An 18,896-nucleotide genomic window follows, 5' to 3' on the forward strand; every position below is an offset into this window, starting at 1 on the left:
TGAGTTTGAGATCCAAAAAGATCACCCCCAGGTGCACGTCTTCATCTACAAATAAAGCCTATTTTGTTTGACTTTTTGTAATCACTCTGAATAGAGTGTGGTTTTATTTTCCTTGGAACAAGTTGCCTTTGATGTGAATGAATCATATAAAAAATCGTTTTATGAGAATACATACACTTTCTTTTACAATTTCACTGCAAAGCAAAAAACGCCTAAAAACAGTGCAACATGCATGGAAGTTTTTTTTAGAAAAGCTGCTGTGAAATCAGACATTTCAGGCCGCAACAAAGACAGCCTGTGAAATCCCAGAGGGACTGAAATACAGGCAGAGGGTAGAGTTTCTACAGTGTTTTTGTTGTTGTTGTTGTTTTTTATTTTTTTTTTGGGGGGGGGGGGTTACATACTATGCCTTTAACAAAAATGCAAACAGCAGTGTCTATACAATTTTTTATACATTAGTTAGCAGTGCATTGGACACAAATTCAAGAAATCTGTCGCTTTGACTTGATTTAGTCATTCAAACCACTGAAGAAAACGTAATTGTTACTTTTGTCTGTGCTTTTGTCAAACACCACAGAGTATGCAGTGAAAACACTTTGTCGTACAACTGATCATGTCAATGTCAATTGATTTTTTTTTTTGTCCAAGTACTCAAATTCAATCCTTTGACATAATCTGTTAAATCAGATATTATTGACATGTTGATATTACAGATCTCTTCTTCTTCTTGCTTTGGAGAAACTGACTTGATCTCAGTAACAAATTGGACAGGTTCTGGAAACTTTTGAATGATTCTTCTGCACCTTTGCCTTCAGAAACTCTGATTTGCTTATCCCTGGAAAGCAGTAATTGAGTGCTCCATCTGCTGGTATTAGTGTTGTATACTTTTTTGGGGGGGGATAGTCCTTTTCTGTTTGTATATATATTTTACTACACTTTTTTGAATACTTTTTACTTATTTATATTTGTTTGTGTGTATATGTGTGCTGTTTATGTTGGGTGGGTATGTCTGTTTATATGCATATGCATCTAAACCAATCAGGCATTACATTATGACCACCTGTTTAATATTGTTTTGGTCCCCCTTTTGCTGCCAAAAAAGCCCTGACCTGTCGAGGGTCACTCCACTAGACCCCTGAAGGTGTGCCAGGGCTCCAGACTGCGACTAAATGGTCGCATTTTGCGACTAAAATTTGAGACAGTGCAAGTAAATTTTTCATCTACTCGCGCATGTTGCTGTTTGCGCTGCTATCGTTTCATTACAATCATTACAGTGCATTTCTCATCTCCTCTGTGACGGGCGGGTCCCCCCCCCGCTCCTCTCTCACAGCACACACCCATACACCGGTACAGACACACCCACCCACACTCAGAGAGTGGAGGACAGACGGTTTTCCGACCGTTACGGTAAAAAACAGCAACAAACAAAAAAAAAAAAATGTAAATGAACGACCGGAGGTTCCCCAACTGTTTGCCCCGCCAAGCAAAAATATTGGCGTTTTTTAAACGAACCGTACGTGGCGAGGCGGGAAGCACAGGTAGCTCTGTGGCCAGTGTTAGCCAAAATGAGAGCATCTCTCCAAGCCCCGACCACAGCGCTGCCGATCTCCTGCCCCTGTTAACGTCGCCACGACTAGACCCAAACACACCTGTTCAGCCCTCCCACTGAAGCACGCAGTAAAAAGCTGCAGACGGGTCACCACCTTCAGTCTGGCTTTGGTCCAGCATGGCTGTCAGACTGTAGATACTCCACATGGCTGTACAAGAGCGAACTTGGTGAGTGAATTGATTAATGAACATGGATGGATGGATGGATGGATGGATGGATGGATGGATGGATGGATGGATGGATGGATGGATGGCAGACACAGCGCCAGGATTTTAATTTTGGGTGGGCCAAGGTAACTTCGTTTGGGCCTTTTAATTAGAAAAGTTAACACTGTTTCCAACTGGTAATCTCACTTTAACAAAATCATACTGTGGACGGCGACTAGCACTTCCAGTTGAGTATGACACTTTTAAAATCTTTTTAACAGTTTCAGTCTGCAGTTTATATTTATTTCAAATGGCACATGATATCTCCTTATCTATGTTTTCAATATGGATCATGTAGATCAGTATATCAGTTCATTAAGAAAACTGTCACTTTATTCCTTTTAATGCATTTTCATTTGATCTGACTGGATTACTCTTTAAATTGATTGTAAGGAGAGAGAAACGAAGTGATCAGAATAATGGGTGAGCTACAATGACTTAACAGGAGAGAGAGCGCACTGCGATGCACTGTTCATTCATAAACTTAACTATCTGTGCTGTGAAGGTAATCTGAAGACATCAAGTCAGGCAGCAATATTCAGCTCTACCTCCTGTATTATCTACATTTTATAGACGTTCTAGTTTTGATGAAAAATGCATTTGCATGTATAAAATAAAACAATGAAGCTTTCCTCAGTACACCAGTCATAATTTCTGCTGAACAACTGCCATAGTGTGACGTGCATGTGCAAGGGTAACATATCTTGTGCAACGAATTATGGCCCACTGTGATTGGTCCAGACCTCACATGTGATACTAGCCGAATAAATGTTGTCTTTTTGTCATATGGAAACTTTTTTTGTCTTAAGGGTGTATTAAAATCCTGATTTTAATCATTGAAAATAAAAGTTAAGAAAATATATGTTCTCCTAGTCATTTAAGGTGGGCCAGTTGTATAAGTGGGTGGGCCCAGGCCCGTTAGGCCCACCCATAACGCCGTGATGGATGGACGGATGGATAGACGCATAAATAAATAAATGAATGAATAATTAAATAAAACAGTGTTCCACTGCTAAAATAAAAAAATGTGAACACAAATCAGTATTAACTGTTTATTCAGGTTCAAATGCTCTGTAATCATGGTAATGGGATCCTTTGGCGAGAGGGTCCTGCAAGGACCCCAATGACGACCACGCTCATTCCAGCCCAGGCGCCCCCCCTCCCAAAGCAAAAAAGCTAGGGGAAACACTGTGATATAATATAATACAGTGAAAATGAGAGGAAATGTGAATATTTACTTTGCAAGTCGATTTCAGTGTGCGCCCCTAAATTTTCTGCTTGCGCTCCTAAAATTTTAAGTTAGGGGCCACTGTGCTCCTAGTAAAAAAAGTTAGTTTGGAGCCCTGGTGACAGCTTTTAAATCAGTCGCTCTTTGCAGAGATGCGCTGCACACAGCAGCATATGTCCTGTCTTTTCACTGCAACTCCGCATTCAGATTTTGGGTATTATAACTTATACAAAAGTAACAGTGACAGTAAAACTATGATGTTCACATATAGTCCGCGGATCACATGCATGCCGAACCGTAGAGGGCAATCCGTATGGGACACGGGTCAACTGCGATCCGTTGCACCCCTAATACTAGGTAAGTTCCCCAGTCGGCATGTGTGACCAAGGTGCTGGCTTAGAGCTCGAGTGGGTCCCCAGGTGCTGCACAGCAGCTGCCCACTGCACGTGATCCTAGGATGACCACCAAAGTCAAATCAGTTCATCTTTGAGCCCAAGAGGATGTTTGTACCAAGTTTGTAGAAATTCCCTTCAAGCCTTTCCTGAAGTCTTGCCATCACAAGAACAGGACAGACATGAGGTCACAGTGATTTTGACCTTTGATGACCAAAATGTTATTATGTCATCCTTAAGTGCATGTGGTCATTTGCACCAAGTTTGAAGACATTCCAACATTCACAAGAATGGGATCGCCTGAGTACATAATGCCAGTGGCCATGGCTGTTGCGGGTTGAGGGTGTTGGAGCCATTAAAAAAAAGTTATTTAAGTTTTTGCAAAAAATGTGAATCACAGAGGTCCTTCAGCATACGATAATGAATGTGCGCAAAAAAGATTAGGCTGATCGGACCAGTAGTATTCAAGACAAGCTGTGGACAAGCTGCATGTTCGCTGATCACGCATGCAAGCAAACGATCACATGATAATAATGATTTACTATCAAGTGGCTGAAAAAGTTAATTTCCCATGCTAAATGTTCAGGTTCAGGTTGTGGAGGAGTAAACCGTTTCCCAGGACCACTAGAGTCTGATTTTACTGATCTTGGTAAACTTTGAATGAAATATCCACAGGCCTTGGGGAGTCTAATGATGATAGGTTTGGACTTCCTGTATTTGTTTTCAAAGAGACAAGCATTAGAACAGAGCGTATTACTCTATGCAGAGTATTTCCAGTGAATCAGGCGAGCCACAGGCCTTGTGTGACTTATGCAACCACAGTGTGTAAGTGTTGTTGTGTTGGTTACAGTTGCTCAGAGCCTGTCCTGTCAGCACTCTCTGACTTCATTCTTACATTTGGTTGATGCTGAAAACCTTTGTGGGATAACAAGGTCATCCAGCATGACTTTGAGTCATATGACCACCTCAAACCACAGAGAAACACTCTCACCAGGGGCTCATACATTATTCAGAAGGCTCTACTTAAAAGGACCATTTCACAGGTTTTGCATCTCAATTCTGTGTAAAGAATTTGTCAATGTATGTCATTAAATATTACACAGTCTTTCTCTTGTTTTCTAACCCCTACACAATAAATGGCAGTGAAGGGTTTATAGTAAGGTGGGCTGACCTAAATTAAAGCACACACAAATTTACACTGTGCACAAATAATTCTTCTTTCCTCTTTTAAAGCTATCACCTAACAGGTAATGTTGTTATGGATCTTTTAGGGCCTGTACTCATCACAGTGGAATATATCAGCACTCAGGGATAGATGCTAATATTTTTAAGCACTGGCCCCTTGGGTCTTACACTGCAAGGAAGCAGGATTTGCAAAATAATGTGAGAATCCATCTTGCCAAACTTAAAGTTAGTGGTGCAGCCAATCAGCGTCTGAGGAGAGACTACTGGCATCTATGGGTGTGGTTTTAGGTGTGACTACAGTGAGAAGAATCCATGAAAGTGATTCATCTCAAACAAACAATGGCGGCGCCTCAAGAGGTTAGTGTAGATACTATGATAGCATCAGTTATATCAGAACTGGAGAGTATGTCTTCATTGAAAGAAGAACAAAGAACGACATTGAATTCTTTTCTCCATGGAAAAGATGTTTTCTCCTGATGGGCTCTAGCAAGAGTTTGATCTGATTGGCTGAAGTTAGCCCATGTTAGACATGATAGGCCGATGAGTCATCCAATCAACCTGCCATGTGCCTGCCCTTTTCCAAAAAGTTTTGAAGGAGGACTTCCCAGATGGTTCTGTGTAACAAACAACCTGGTGTGTCAGGTTACCACAGATCACCAAGCCCCTAAATTTGGTGGCCAAAGTACATTTTTGGAGGCTCAATTATAAACAGAAAAGACAATTTAACACAACTGTGTTGTCCATTTTTCCTCATGAATTGTCCTATAGGATTCCCTAAAAACAAGCTAAGCTTCTCGGCTAGTCGTGGAACCTTAAAATTTCAGCACCTGAAAAAAGATAGTACTTTGGAATGTCATGCCAGAGCTCAATGAGTTAAAGGACCACTGTACTAGAGCGCCTCTTATACTAATTTTACCTCTAATACTCATTTTGCATATTTTTTAAGTTAGTTGCTGGCTAATGGGTGTCGGCTATAGGGTTGAGCTGATGGAAGTCCATCACGATGGTTAGCAGTCACTGACCAATTAGTCCGATAAAATCCTTCTGTATTTGAGGTAGTGTCCCCTCAGAGTTCATGTTCTGTTACATACACAATTGAAAAAGGTACACTGTGTAATATATAAATAAAAACAGAATACAATGATTTGCAAATCATTTTCAACTTGTATTCAATTGAATACAGAGAATCAGAGAATCCAGAGAAATCTCTGCATGTAAGGGTCAAGGCTGAAAACCAACATTGAATGTCTGTGACCTTTGACCCCTCAGGCAGCACTGCATTAAAAACCCACATCATTGTATAAAGAATACTACATGGGCTCAGGAATACTTTGGAAAACTGTTGTCAGTAAACACAGTTTGTCTCTACATCTACAAATACAAGTTAAGACTCTACCATGCAAAGAGAAAGACAGATATCAACAACATCCAGAAACACTGCAGACTTCTCTGGACCTGAGCTCATCTGAGATGGACTGACGCAAAGTGGAAAAGTGTCCTGTGTTCTGATGAGTCCACATTTCAGACTGTTATCACAAATCATAGACATCCTGTCCTCCAGGCTGAAGAGAAAAGGACCATCCAGATTGTTACCAGTGCTAACTTAAAAAGACAGCAGCTGTGATGGTATGGCGGTGTCATAGTGCCCATGGCATCATGGGTACCTGTCACATCTGTGAAGGCTCCATTAATGCTGAAAGGTACATACAGGTTTTGGAGCAACATATGCTGCCATCCCCATGTCTTTTTTCAGAGACGTCCCTGCTTATTTCAGTGAGACGATGCCAAGACACACTGTGTACGTGTTCCAACAGTGTGGCTTCATAGTTAAAGAGTTCAGGTACTAGACTGACCTGCCTACAGAACTGACATTAACTACTAATTAAATTTTGAATTTAAAATGAATTAACTGACTTGACTATTTACCAGGCAGTTACAATTTATATTTTGTACAATTTCTTACTTGTGTCGATAATCACTTTCTTTATGATTCTATAGAAAATAAGAAATATTGTCTGTTTATACCTCATTCTGTTCTGTATAAATATTATTTTTAGACTGTCAGATAGAGCAAACTGGTTTAAAGGAGAGGGGATACAAGGGGTGTCAAGTGTGACTGTTTTGAAAAGCTAAATGTTGTACATGGCTCTTGGGTCATGAGGGAGGGGCCCTTAGGAGAATTTTGCTTAGGGCACCAGGGAGTTGCATGGGGAGCATGGGGGGAAAAATAAAAATAAGTATTACCACACAGATTTGGATGTTATATCTGGTCATATCCAAATAATGTTATTATTATTATCATTATTATTATTATTATTATTGTTATTATTATTATTGTTATTATTATTATTATTGTTATTATTATTGTCATTATTATTATTGTTATTATAATTATTATTTTATTAACCATGTACCAAGTGAATGTGAGTCATCACTCCAACCAACAGTACAGATGATACTTTAGTTCCTCTCTGAGTGCTGATTAGTGAAATCATCATCACCTGCTGTGGTCTTTAGCTGAAATGAAAATTTGCATACAGCCATCATTAGCCTTTTATCAGTCTTTCTTAGTGCCTTACGTCCTATTTTCAACCTGCATATTCATTCTAAGTCATCACACTGCTGCACAGATTTTGTGGCTTATTTTCCATCCTAGTGTTTGTCTAAAAACAATGTTGTGTCTATTGGTGGATTTTAACTTGGTTAGAAGTGGCTTTTGATCTAAGATTAAATATATGACACCTTATGCTGTTCATTGTCTTGGCTAAGATGTTAGCTAACAGCTGTCTTTTTACACACCCAGCAGACACAGAGAAACATTAGCATTTATTTGGAGCCTTGTTTGTTTTAACCAGGGCAAGTAAAATGCCATGTCAGGGTAGTAAATCTGGCAACTTGCTTTCCCAATGGGAAAAGTGGTAAAAAAAAGAATTTAACCATTTTGATAATCCATAAATTGTTAAAGTGATTTAAAGATATTTCTTGCTTTTCTTAGTTAAACTGATTATCATTGGGTTTAAAAAAAAAAGAAAAAAAAAAGACTTTTAAAGGCATCACCATAGACTTTGAGAAACTCAGATGGACATTTTTCACTATTTTCTGACATTTTACAGATGTTGCAGCCCCATATTAAAAGTAACAATTGACTAGTCTTGTTGCTGTTATTTATCAACCACTCAGCTAGTAAAAGGGCAAGTAAGTTACCTTTGTGCAAACAGATTTTTGACCCACTTGCCCAACCAGGCAAATGGGGGAAAAAAACAAAAAAAAAATATTAACGTTGCGTCTGCAACCAATGAAAGTGATATTCACCCTTCATTTAACTCTGGTATGTCCCAACCAACTCCTGAGAAAGATACCTAGCCTGTTAGCTGCTAAATGATCCACAATTATCACCAGCTAGTCAAGCACATCCAGGGTTCAATATCATTTATCACAGCCAGATGGCCTATGGCCACAAAAAGTTACTCTATGGCCACCAAATATTCCATGTGGTTTTATCCCCATACTGCCAGTCTTCGCCAAAACAGGTGCACTAACATCTGATTCCTTCGTGCCTTTTAGTTCAACAGTCTATGAAAAGAGCAAACAGTTCTTGTCACCCTCTAGCTACTAATATGTCAGGGCTACTGAAGTCTGGGTTCACTAAGCCTCCTCACACTGTTTACGCAGTCCTGGAAGAAATCCAGAAACAAAAAAGGTGGACTGAAAAAACGAAACGGTAAGGAATAGAGGCAGGAATGGAACTGAAGCAGAGTTTAAGTGGATGGAGCAGAGGTTTTCAAAGTGGGAGGCGGGGCTCCCCAGGGGGGCTCCAATCAGAGGCTCAGTGATTATAAGTGAAAAAATGTTACATTAATCATCAAAAGGAGATGACTTAGAATAGTCTGAATATGTATGATTTGGTTAAAGAGATTTTTCAGAGTTACAGTATTTGAAGGGAATTTAATATTTTTCCCAGAGTCAAAAACTAGTAAATGCCTCTGGACTAGCAATATGATTGCGATATAGGTTATCCTGGCTTAACTGTCGAGTGTCTATGAGATCAAGCAGGGCTAAAAACTATTAAACCACTATGATAATCAACAATCATTAGTCATTTTTCCTGCAGAAATGGCAGAAAATGCTGCATTCAGCCTCTCAAATATGGAGACTTTCAGATTTTCTTTGTTATCACATGAATCAGAACAGTGGCTCCCAAACTTCTTCTGGCATGCCGGATTTTTCAGATGCTGAAAAAAGTTCAGGACCGCCCAACCCCACCATTATTATCAGTCATTTACAATTTTGGGGGGAAGCAAAGTTGAATTTGAGTGAAATAAAGGTCAGCATAATGGCATGCGCAAACACTCCCCTGGTCATCCATGCCCCTCCTGCAGTGGGTCTGTGCCCCACAGTTTGGGAACCACTGAATCAGAATATCTTTGGATTTTAGATATCACCTTGGGTTTTTTCATCTGGTGTTTTCACACTGCATCCCTAGATTAAAGATGACAAAAAACTTTTTATGTACAGGAGCAGGTAAAACTTGACTTCAGGTAAGTACATTTCTGACCCACTTGGCTGCCCAAGCAAGTAAAAAAAAAACATTAATGTTGAGCCCTGCACCTAATGAAAGTAATATTCTCATAAGTATGATCCCACAGACATCCAGAAATTAAGTGAAACTAAGAAAGTAAACTAAACTGTATTTTGAGTCTCAGACTTTGAAAACCCCTGGGCTAGAATGTGACACATTTAAGGATGTAATGTACTGCAGTGTGTGCAGCTAGTTTCCTTAACTAGCTGAGCTAGTAATGAGTTTTCATTAGAAACCAACAGAAACCATATCACAAGTCATGGTAAAAGTGAACAACACAGGTGTCACAGATAAAGGACCAGTGTGTAGGATTTAGTGGCATCTAGCAGTGGGCTTGCAGATTGCAAACACCTCGTCTGACTCTCCCTTTCTGAGTGTGCAAAAGAACATATAGTGGCTGCGAAACTAGCGCAAAATGTAGAAGGCTGTATCAAGAGCCTGAGTTTGGTTTGTCCGTTCTGGGATACTGTAGAAACATGGCAGTTCAAGATGGTGGCCACCATGGAAGAGCCCACCACCCCCTGTAGAAGTGAAGGGCTTATTCTAAGGTAATGAAAGCACAACTATTCTTATTTTCAGGTGATTATACACTACTGAAAACATACTTAAGAACATTATATTCATTTCTGTCATTTCCTGCCAATAGATCCCCGAAGTCTTACGCACTAGACCTTTAAAGGAGTAATATGTAGCACCTGCACACAGAAAAATGAGTACAGTAGTCCAAATAGCGAGGTGAAGCCATAAATGGTGTATCAAATAGATTGAGATCCAATTTAATATACAATCTCAGGGTGGCTGCAGGAACACTGCAGGAGTGCAGGATGTACGCAACATCATAAATTGACAATAACAAGCAATGATAAGTCCTACACGGTCAAGCTGATCACCTGTTTATAACTGTCAATTTTCTGTCAATGTAAATTTAAGCCTGTTATCCTGAAAACAAAAGCCCACAGCTATGAAAATACACACTCTAGACTAGGCTTGGGTGGTATCAGGGTATTACGGTATACAAGGGAAGAAATCCCAAAGGTTTGATTTTCAATACTGTCATAGTGAATAAAGTAATCTAAAACAAAAAAGTTGCTGTTTTAGATTCAAGTGCCTGGCATCAAGTGCCATTGGGTCCTTTAGCAAGAATCTATGGAATAAAGGGATTTATTTCCTATGTATTCATTAATCTATGGACCATAAGTATCTAAACCCAGTAAGACTTGTGTAAGAAGGCTAATTACATATTGGACACAAAGCATTGAAAGCCAGATAATGTCATGTATGCCAAGATGACTTATATCATCAGCTTTTAATTATTTCTTTCTTCACACAAATACCACCACATACCGTATACCCTGGTGAAATGTCAGGAAGGTATGAAGTTACGAAAAAAAAGATACCACCCAAGCCTACTCTATACTTCGAGTTAAGCGTCTGCCTGTTTCACTGCCTGCCAAACTCCATTAACATTTTGCTCAATTGAACCGTCATACACATCTACTCCTTCTACAAGTTTATTAATGATTTTTTACAACTCACACACAGACACTAACTCATTCTGCAAAATTCAGCATCAATTTTAAGTCTAATTAACATAAAATGGGCAAACAAAAACAGTCATTCTGGCCCAGAATGGAAATTTTATAGGAGGACCCCACAGCTTAACACATTTCTTTGATCTCTGATGACATATCTGATGACACCGTTGTCATTTGATGATTTCTTACAGTAAACAAGTTACAGATTTGTCCTTTGTGTTGCATTAAATTGTTTTTTTCTGTATTGTTTTTACATAAGTTTACATTATGGTGACCAAAAATGTACATTGGCCAGCAAATTTAGGGGCCTGGTGGCCCATGGGGCCAGTGCTTAAAAATATTAGCATCTAACCCTGTTGTCTGTCTGCTTTGCGATGCTGAAAACTGGTGATAATTCTCCATGGGCTCATCACAACAAAGGACACATTACACACACTCATTTGATCCACTGAAAATATATAAAATATTGACTATTGCAGCTTTAAATCTATGTCTCTCTGCATTAGACAGTGACATAACCCTTCATCTAGTTCATATAAACACGACCATTGTTTACCAAAGGTCATCTGAATGAAAGCTGGTTATCTGTGTGTGTTTACCGGCGGTTGACAAAGGTCCAAAACACAACGCTCAGTGCCACCCTGGCTTGATACATGCCACCCTGATCAAAACGCCCTGGACACGCCACTGCTACCAGCAATGATATCTCAGAGTGGAAAGGTGCAAAGTCAAGTGCATGTAATGGCCTGTAATACCAGAGCAGATCTAAAACATTCAAGACAGAACAGCTCTGCACAGTGATATGTAGTAACCATGTAGAAAACATGACACATGCTGAATGTTGGTTCCACTGCACAAACACCACAGATAAGAATTTACTGTAATTGCATAGTGTAGACAGATATATATCCTCATGTGTTGCTGCTTGCTAACCAGTATTTTACATGTATGCCTGTAGTTGCAGAGGCTGGCCTGCCTGCCCAGAGGGCTCTGTTTATGTCTCTCAGACTGCTAGGCCCCAATGTTGCCATAGGAGCCATAGAGCTACCAGCTGACGACATAATTTTTTTTCCGTTTCAATGATGGTAAACAACCCCCAATGTAACGAATTAATACTAAGGTCTCAGTGTTCACAGCACAGTCTGAAAATCTGGCTAATCATCCGTGTCATGGAGCTCAGTGAGCCCTGTTTATCTTCGACAGAGTAGCTGCATCATCACTCCACACACAGGCATCCACAGCCTCACATATTAACCTCATCACAGCGAGGAGGACGATCATCTAACGGAATAATAACTGCCTTAGCTAATATCAAATTATTCCGTTTTTACGTCGCTACTGTAACACAGTGGAATAATACAGAAAATACAACCTGAGCTGTGATGTGCTAAAAATATTACAGATATTATTATAGAGATTAAAACACAGTTGCCAGATCTATTGTGAAATTACAGCACATTTATGTATCTTCTAAATGTTCATAGCGTCAAGCATCAAATCTGTAATATATTATGACCCAATTAGAAAGCTACGTTAGCCCACTAGCCTAGCATCTCGCCTTGAAATGGGCAGCTCAATCGTAGTTCGTGAGAACGGCTTGCTACACTGAACCTCCTATAGAAAACCTACAATTTTAGATGGCCTTACTTATAGGGAAAGTTATACAGGCTCTAAGGCAATCGCATAGTATTTGTGTGAATAGTGGTAACCTGCTTTGCAATTCGGCGTAGGTATTGTTTGCAAAATTGTGTTAATGTGTAATAAAATTTAATATTTTTAGCTGCTTCGCCTGTTATTTCCACTAGCTTCTCTCACCAAAACAACGTGGCGCCTCATGGCGATTGGTGGGAGAAAATATGAAATTTGAGATTTTATTTAACTTTGATGAGGTATGGTGGAGTATACGTAAGCCGAACATAAGAATATGGTATATTTGTTCAGAAATACTATTGGTTATTATCTTTAAATGCACGTATCGCGTTCATTCATCGCCGAACCCACTAAATTGGCAGATTCTTTAAGCTAGTTTGGCGTGACGGTCGCTCCATTATATACAGAGCGACACCTAGCATAAGTTAGCACCCAGCTATCTGAACGATGATGTGTGCATTACAGATAAACTTCATTTACTTTAAATTACCTTTGGAAAGAGGCGAGTATGGAGAGCGTTCTGGTGAGCTCCTGCTGTCCGGCGGTGAGAGCCTCTGCCTGGGGACCAGCCTGCCGTCCAAGCCGCTTCCACCACCCGGGTTGGCGGGACTGGAGCAACGGGACGTCGTCGGTCCTGTGTTGCTCCCGGCTACTGAGAAGGAGGAGGAAACGGAGCGGGTTGGGCTGAGCTGCTGATTTCCACGCAGGAGCTGGTACGGCACCGTGGCGCGGAGAGGCTGCAGCCGGACCGCGGCGGTGCTGGTGGTGCAGGAGGGGCAGGAGGCTGGCGGGGAGCCGCTGTGTGTGAGCCGCTGCTGGGATGAGCTGCTCTCTGCTGCTGATGCTGACATCATCAGCCACGTTCACTTGATAAAGTTGTTTATGTAACAGTATGAGTGGTAAAAGTACAATGTCCTGTTTGTTAGCTCACTATCTGACTTTATGAGCCTGTTTTACAGCTATATTGACTAAGTTTGACAGCTACCAAAGTTTCTTGAGTTAATTCACGACGTCCAGTCCAAGACAATCTTAACTTTACATTTCTGCGAAGAGAACTCCAAAGTTAACACTTGTTTTTTCGAGTCTGAGTAAAAACACAAACAACACTGTTCACTTTCTGCCTCGTTGTTACCGTGTTACTGGTAAGGTTGGTCAGTGTTGTCTGTCTCGCAACTCCTCAACCCTCTACAACTATTTCCAAGACAGCAGTTGATAGTTGACACAACTACTGACAGAAGAGGTTGGACCGATGGGTGGGAACAAATCACTACGGCTACTTTCTGATTGGTGCTCGACTACTTCCTGGATATGTCAATGGGTCCTTAACTGGATGTGGTGAAGCTTTAACTAATATAAATGAGTACTAAGTGAGCTAGAAGTGATTTCAGGGTCTGCTATTGGTTGGTGACTGCTGCAGGTGTATTTGTATTGTATTACCCTTGATATATGAACATTTACATGTAACTATATATAAATAACGTGTGTATATGAATGTTACCCATTTTGAGATATGGGACTAATCATGTCCTACCAAAAAAAAACTTTCAAATTATTCATACCAACATGCTGAAAATTTTAAAATGTGTTCAAAGTCTAAAACTATCAGTACCTACTAATAACATAGCTATAAAATGTGCTATAATCATTTTTGTTTCAAAATATGTTTTAATGAAAATGTAGGCCCTTTAAAGTTATTCGTCCAAGATTTCCATCACCTCTGTGAGATTTTTACTAAACCATGATTTAATCAGGCATATAAAGGGTTAGCCATACCTTAAGGAACCCTGCCTCACTTCCTGGTTTAATATCAGCAGGAACACTGCTCAAGCACTGGGAAACTTTCCAGTTTTAGACAAATTCATTAAATAATATTTCTATCAGATGTGTCTCAACCATAACATGTCGACTCTGTGGTCCTTCTAAACCAAAGCTAAATAAGAATTATGGTTTAAAAATGTGTATTTTGATTAACATTAAGAGAACTCTGAGACACTTTAAAAAATTAAATGGCTGCTCACTATGACTCTGCTGTGAAATGAAAAAATGAAACATTTTGTCAACTCTGTAAGACATCAACTCCATCAGATTTTCCATTAAACTGTGTTGACGTCTACATTTAATTTTAAAAATAACCACTGGGGAGGTTGGCCCGTTCCAAGGTTTAACAGACAAGAGTTTGATCTCTTGAAATATATTTCCCAGCATAATTGATGAGTAATCATCGAAACCCCCTCAAAATATGGTTTTGTCCCAGTTCTTTAAAAAGAATGCATAAAGTTAATAATCACAGTAACATACAGTATGAAGTGTACAAAGCAGTGATTTATCTTTTTTTTATATATTATTTTAAGTATAAACAAAACTTTATATTGCTCTCATGTTTTCTGACTCAACACATATTAAATATTTATATTTTCACAAAGATTAGCACTAGGAAAATTTGTAGTTATTTAGACACAAAGTGTGATCTGGGTTATCAATTTTCACTCAACATTCCCAAGAATAAACTCAAACTGTGTGTGAGTGTTGTATATCTGAACATGATCCTATAAGATTACCGGAAATCATTTTGTTCCTAACAATGCATCCTTGTGGAAGTGTACAACGAGAGGGGTCACATTCCACACGTGGGATAAAGGCATTGTTATGTAAGTCTCAAGACTTGGCTATAAAATGTGAAGAAAGTCACAAGTCAAGACCAACAAGTTTGAAGTGTAGAACAAGGATTCCCAAGTTTAGTCACAAGTCAAGACCAACAAGTTGAGGCTAACAAGTCTCAGTTCAAGACCAGCTAGTTCCAAGTGTAGAACAAGTCTTAAATCAAGATCAGGTCCTAAGTCATTAATAGGACAAGTCTGAAGTCAAATCAAGACAGATAAGTCCAAAGTCAAGAAGAAATCGCATATTTAGACCATTAAGTCACAAATGAAGCCCAACATGTCCCATGTGAAGTTGTCAAGACAAACAGGCACCAAAGGAAGAACAAGAAGTCCCAAGTCAAGATAAACAATTCCTAAGTCAATGATAACAAGTCCCAAGTCAAGACCAACACATCCCAGGTCAAGAGCATGTTTGATATTAAGACCATCAAGCCATAAATGAAGGCTTATATGTCCTAAGTCAAGGTCAAGGATAGCAAGTCCCAGCTCAAGACAAGTCCAAAGTCTAGTTCTGAGTCTAGAACAAAAAGTCCCAAGTCAAGTCAAAGTTGTGCACTTGTGTTTGAGTCTTACACAAATTATTCTGCACCCTTTCCCAAATTTTGTTAATTTGGAAATGATAATGATTATGACTGTGTTATAAAAATGGTCTATATTACTTTCAAATAAACATTTCTAAGAAAAGGTGTACCATGGTATGTTATTCCTGCACAGGTTTGGGATGTTGCTATCCTTTTTTTGTCAGCCGCAGACAGGGCAGACCCTTAAACTCATTAGATTCATGCTAAGTCATATGACTCAAAACCTCACGTCAGCACATTATCTTCAAGACACACAACACATGCTAATTACAATAACTGTATCACCAATAGCATTACAATATGGTTTTAACATAAACTATTACCTGGTAAATTTATGTTTCTCACCATTTTCGCAATATTATCAATGTTAATGAGGCAACAAATTTATTTAATGTAATTATAATCAATAATAAAAAAAATTCCATCATACACAGAAACAGTCACAAATGAAACAACACTCTTCACATTTATTTGTAAAGTAAGTTGTCATCCACACTCACAAACAACTGAACACATTTCCAGCATAACTCGGGGAATAGTATGGTTTGAGAGGAAGGTTTTAGTGGGAGTTAACAGATGGTAAGTATTTGCTTCTAAAGTACAATTTGAAAGGTAAATTGTGTTAAAGGCACAGCAGGTTTGAAGAGATCAAATTCTGTACAAAAATTAAAGGTACAAATACAGTATCTGGTAAATTCCTGGGTAAATGCATGACTCTATGTGAATGTATTTCCTCTTCTCAGCAAAAAAAAAAAAATCTATGTTTATTTTAAAGGCTCATGTTTACAAAATTACTCCAAAGAAAATCACTGTGGTAAAGATGTCTGTTCAGCCAACTTCATGCAACCTGTTAAGAACACAATAGAAACCAGGATGCACACATTAATCTAATGAAATCCTCTATTTTTACAGTGTTTGCCAGAAAGAGATTGTGACTTGGTTTATGCAAGTACCATAAATTCTCAAGCAAGAAACAATTCAATGACTCAAAAAAAGCATGAAAACACAAAGGCCAGGTTTTTAACAAGGCCTGGGTAAAAAACATTGAGTAGCTGAATAGTAGTACCTTCACTGTCAGCCAGCATAATGAATATTTAACATTTCAGTTGAAGTTAAGTGACCATCAGTAACACTTTCTATGAACATCACATCTATAGTGCGTTATCAGCACATTCATAAGACATTATAATGCATTTATAAGGTTTTCTAAAACTACACGTTTATAATGATACAAAATAAATGGTAACAAGGTGTATTAAGTATTACAAGCAGTTGACATAATCTACTATACAATCAGGATTCATAATGCTTTCTAGCTCTTATAAATGTGTTCTAATGTCTTATGAATGTGCTTATTATACATTATAGACATTACAAGTGGCAGACATAATGTATTATAGGTTCAGCATTCATAACGCTTTTATAGCTCAATGCCAAAGTGACAACAGTGTTTGAAAGAAGAATCTGAGTTAGCACATTATAACTACAATGACTTTTGTCAGTTATATAGACACATAGAGAACTGCTCTAACATGTCATATAAATTCCTCTCATTTCTGGAGTGGAATAATACTGTATAATAAACATTATACAGTAGCTACTAACCTCATACACTGCCGTCACTTCACTCAAACCTCTGGTATGACATATTATTGCTGTTTATAAGACATTATTTCATTTCAAATACTTAGAATTTAAAATCTTCTATGATATGTTAGAGCAGTTGTCTATGAGTCTTTATAAGTGGTTAAAGTCATGGTAGATATCTGCTGTGTAACCCATGGATCCCTTTGGCATAGAGCTATAAGGCATTATGAATGCTGCACTTATAATACATCATGTCTGCCACTGATAATCATTTATAAACCCTCTATAAAGTATTTATGCATGATTAAACATTTGTAAATGTTTTATAAAGCCTTATAAATGTATTATAATGAATGTGCTTGTAATGAATTAGAGACATGACCTTCAAAGAAAGAGTTACCCAATGATCAATAAAACTTCTAAAATAAACTTCCTTCACATTTCAAATTAAAAGCCTCTCATGAAAGGAAAGATTGGAAGACTTTAAATGTGAAATAACTGAAAAGGAAATCTTTTATTGACAGTAACTTACTAACAGTCAAAAACGATCCCAGCAAAGTAGGAAGGACTGGACATCATAAGTGATTTTTCTTCTGTTGGAGAAGCCATGAAATTACTGTTGTGGAAGGTACAGACCATTATCATGAATTTATCAAGACAATGTGGAGGAAATGCTCAGATTCCCGTCTAAGTAAGTAAAAAACATTTGAGAATTTAAGGTAGGATTTGCTGACTTCTATCCAAAGCAGTTTGTGTGAGGTGAATCCCAAACTCTTAAAACACAAACAACACCAAGTGACTTCATAATATGTGGAGTACCACAGCACTCACAATATAATCTAAAAGACACAGTCCTCATATGCTATCAAAGCCATTCAATGTTGAAATGTAAAAGGCAGTACAGCACAGAGTACAGTGCCAGCTGTCGTGGCTTTTAACCAATTTCTGTACATGTAAAAAGTACAGTAACTTATATTGAGTCAAGGTCATAACTAATGGCATTTATATTTGACTACATTCTAATGAAAAATGTAAGCAACAAACACAAGAAAGCAAAGACCAATGGAAAATGCCAACCAAATAAATAACAGAACAAACTAACTCTGGCAGAAAAATATGTCAGAACAAAAGGAAGGCCACATTCAGGGAGCTAGATTCAAGCATGGTGATGATTTTTGGGGAATAACAGCTATAAAATAGTCAAAACATTAACTGTGGGAAGAGGTTGCTACATTTAGTGTCAAAAGTTACCACAGAGCTGTTTCAAACTCTCTCTACACATAGTAGTTTGTACATAAATAGATGTTTCAAAAGATCTGACATGAATTAGTACTTTCCATCTAATGATTCTGTTGAAGACTTGGGTTTAACTCAGTGGGAGGTAGGCAATTTCTTGTCCAAGTGCTAAACTTCGATCAAAGTTATTGCTTTATCATCTAGGTGCCACATCCTCAAATAACCTTGGTTTTGTACCATTTGAAATGACACCCTATTCATAATAATTCTAACATACAGTAGTACAACCTGGGTTTTATTTTTGTAGTTTGGGCCATGACTCGCATCTGTAATAAAAGCACTGCTGAGATCGAGTAAAATGGAGTCTGATGTGGAAAGAAACACCAGCAGCCTGGAACAGGCTCATACCTGAGTCTTTAAGGTCTTGTTCAGACTCCGAGCTCAGATA

At 38.6% G+C, this 18,896-nt stretch overlaps 1 protein-coding gene across 3 annotated transcripts in view; it reads right to left on the reverse strand.

Annotated features, from left to right (window-relative positions):
* Window positions 1-13,599, reverse strand: part of glcci1a (glucocorticoid induced 1a) — a 43,840-nt gene extending 30,241 nt beyond the window's left edge. For all 3 annotated transcript variants that reach the window (XM_084739145.1, XM_084739144.1, XM_084739142.1), the window contains exon 1: window positions 12,875-13,599. In XM_084739145.1, coding sequence (XP_084595271.1) covers window positions 12,875-13,238 — 364 coding nt within the window. In that variant the 5' untranslated portion in view covers window positions 13,239-13,599. The remainder of the gene's footprint in view (window positions 1-12,874) is intronic.
* Between the last annotated feature and the right edge of the window lie 5,297 nt (window positions 13,600-18,896).

This window comes from Lutjanus erythropterus, chromosome 16, assembly GCF_056507025.1.
Source record: "Lutjanus erythropterus isolate fLutEry1 chromosome 16, fLutEry1.hap2, whole genome shotgun sequence".
In the NCBI taxonomy this organism is placed as follows: domain Eukaryota; kingdom Metazoa; phylum Chordata; class Actinopteri; order Lutjaniformes; family Lutjanidae; genus Lutjanus; species Lutjanus erythropterus.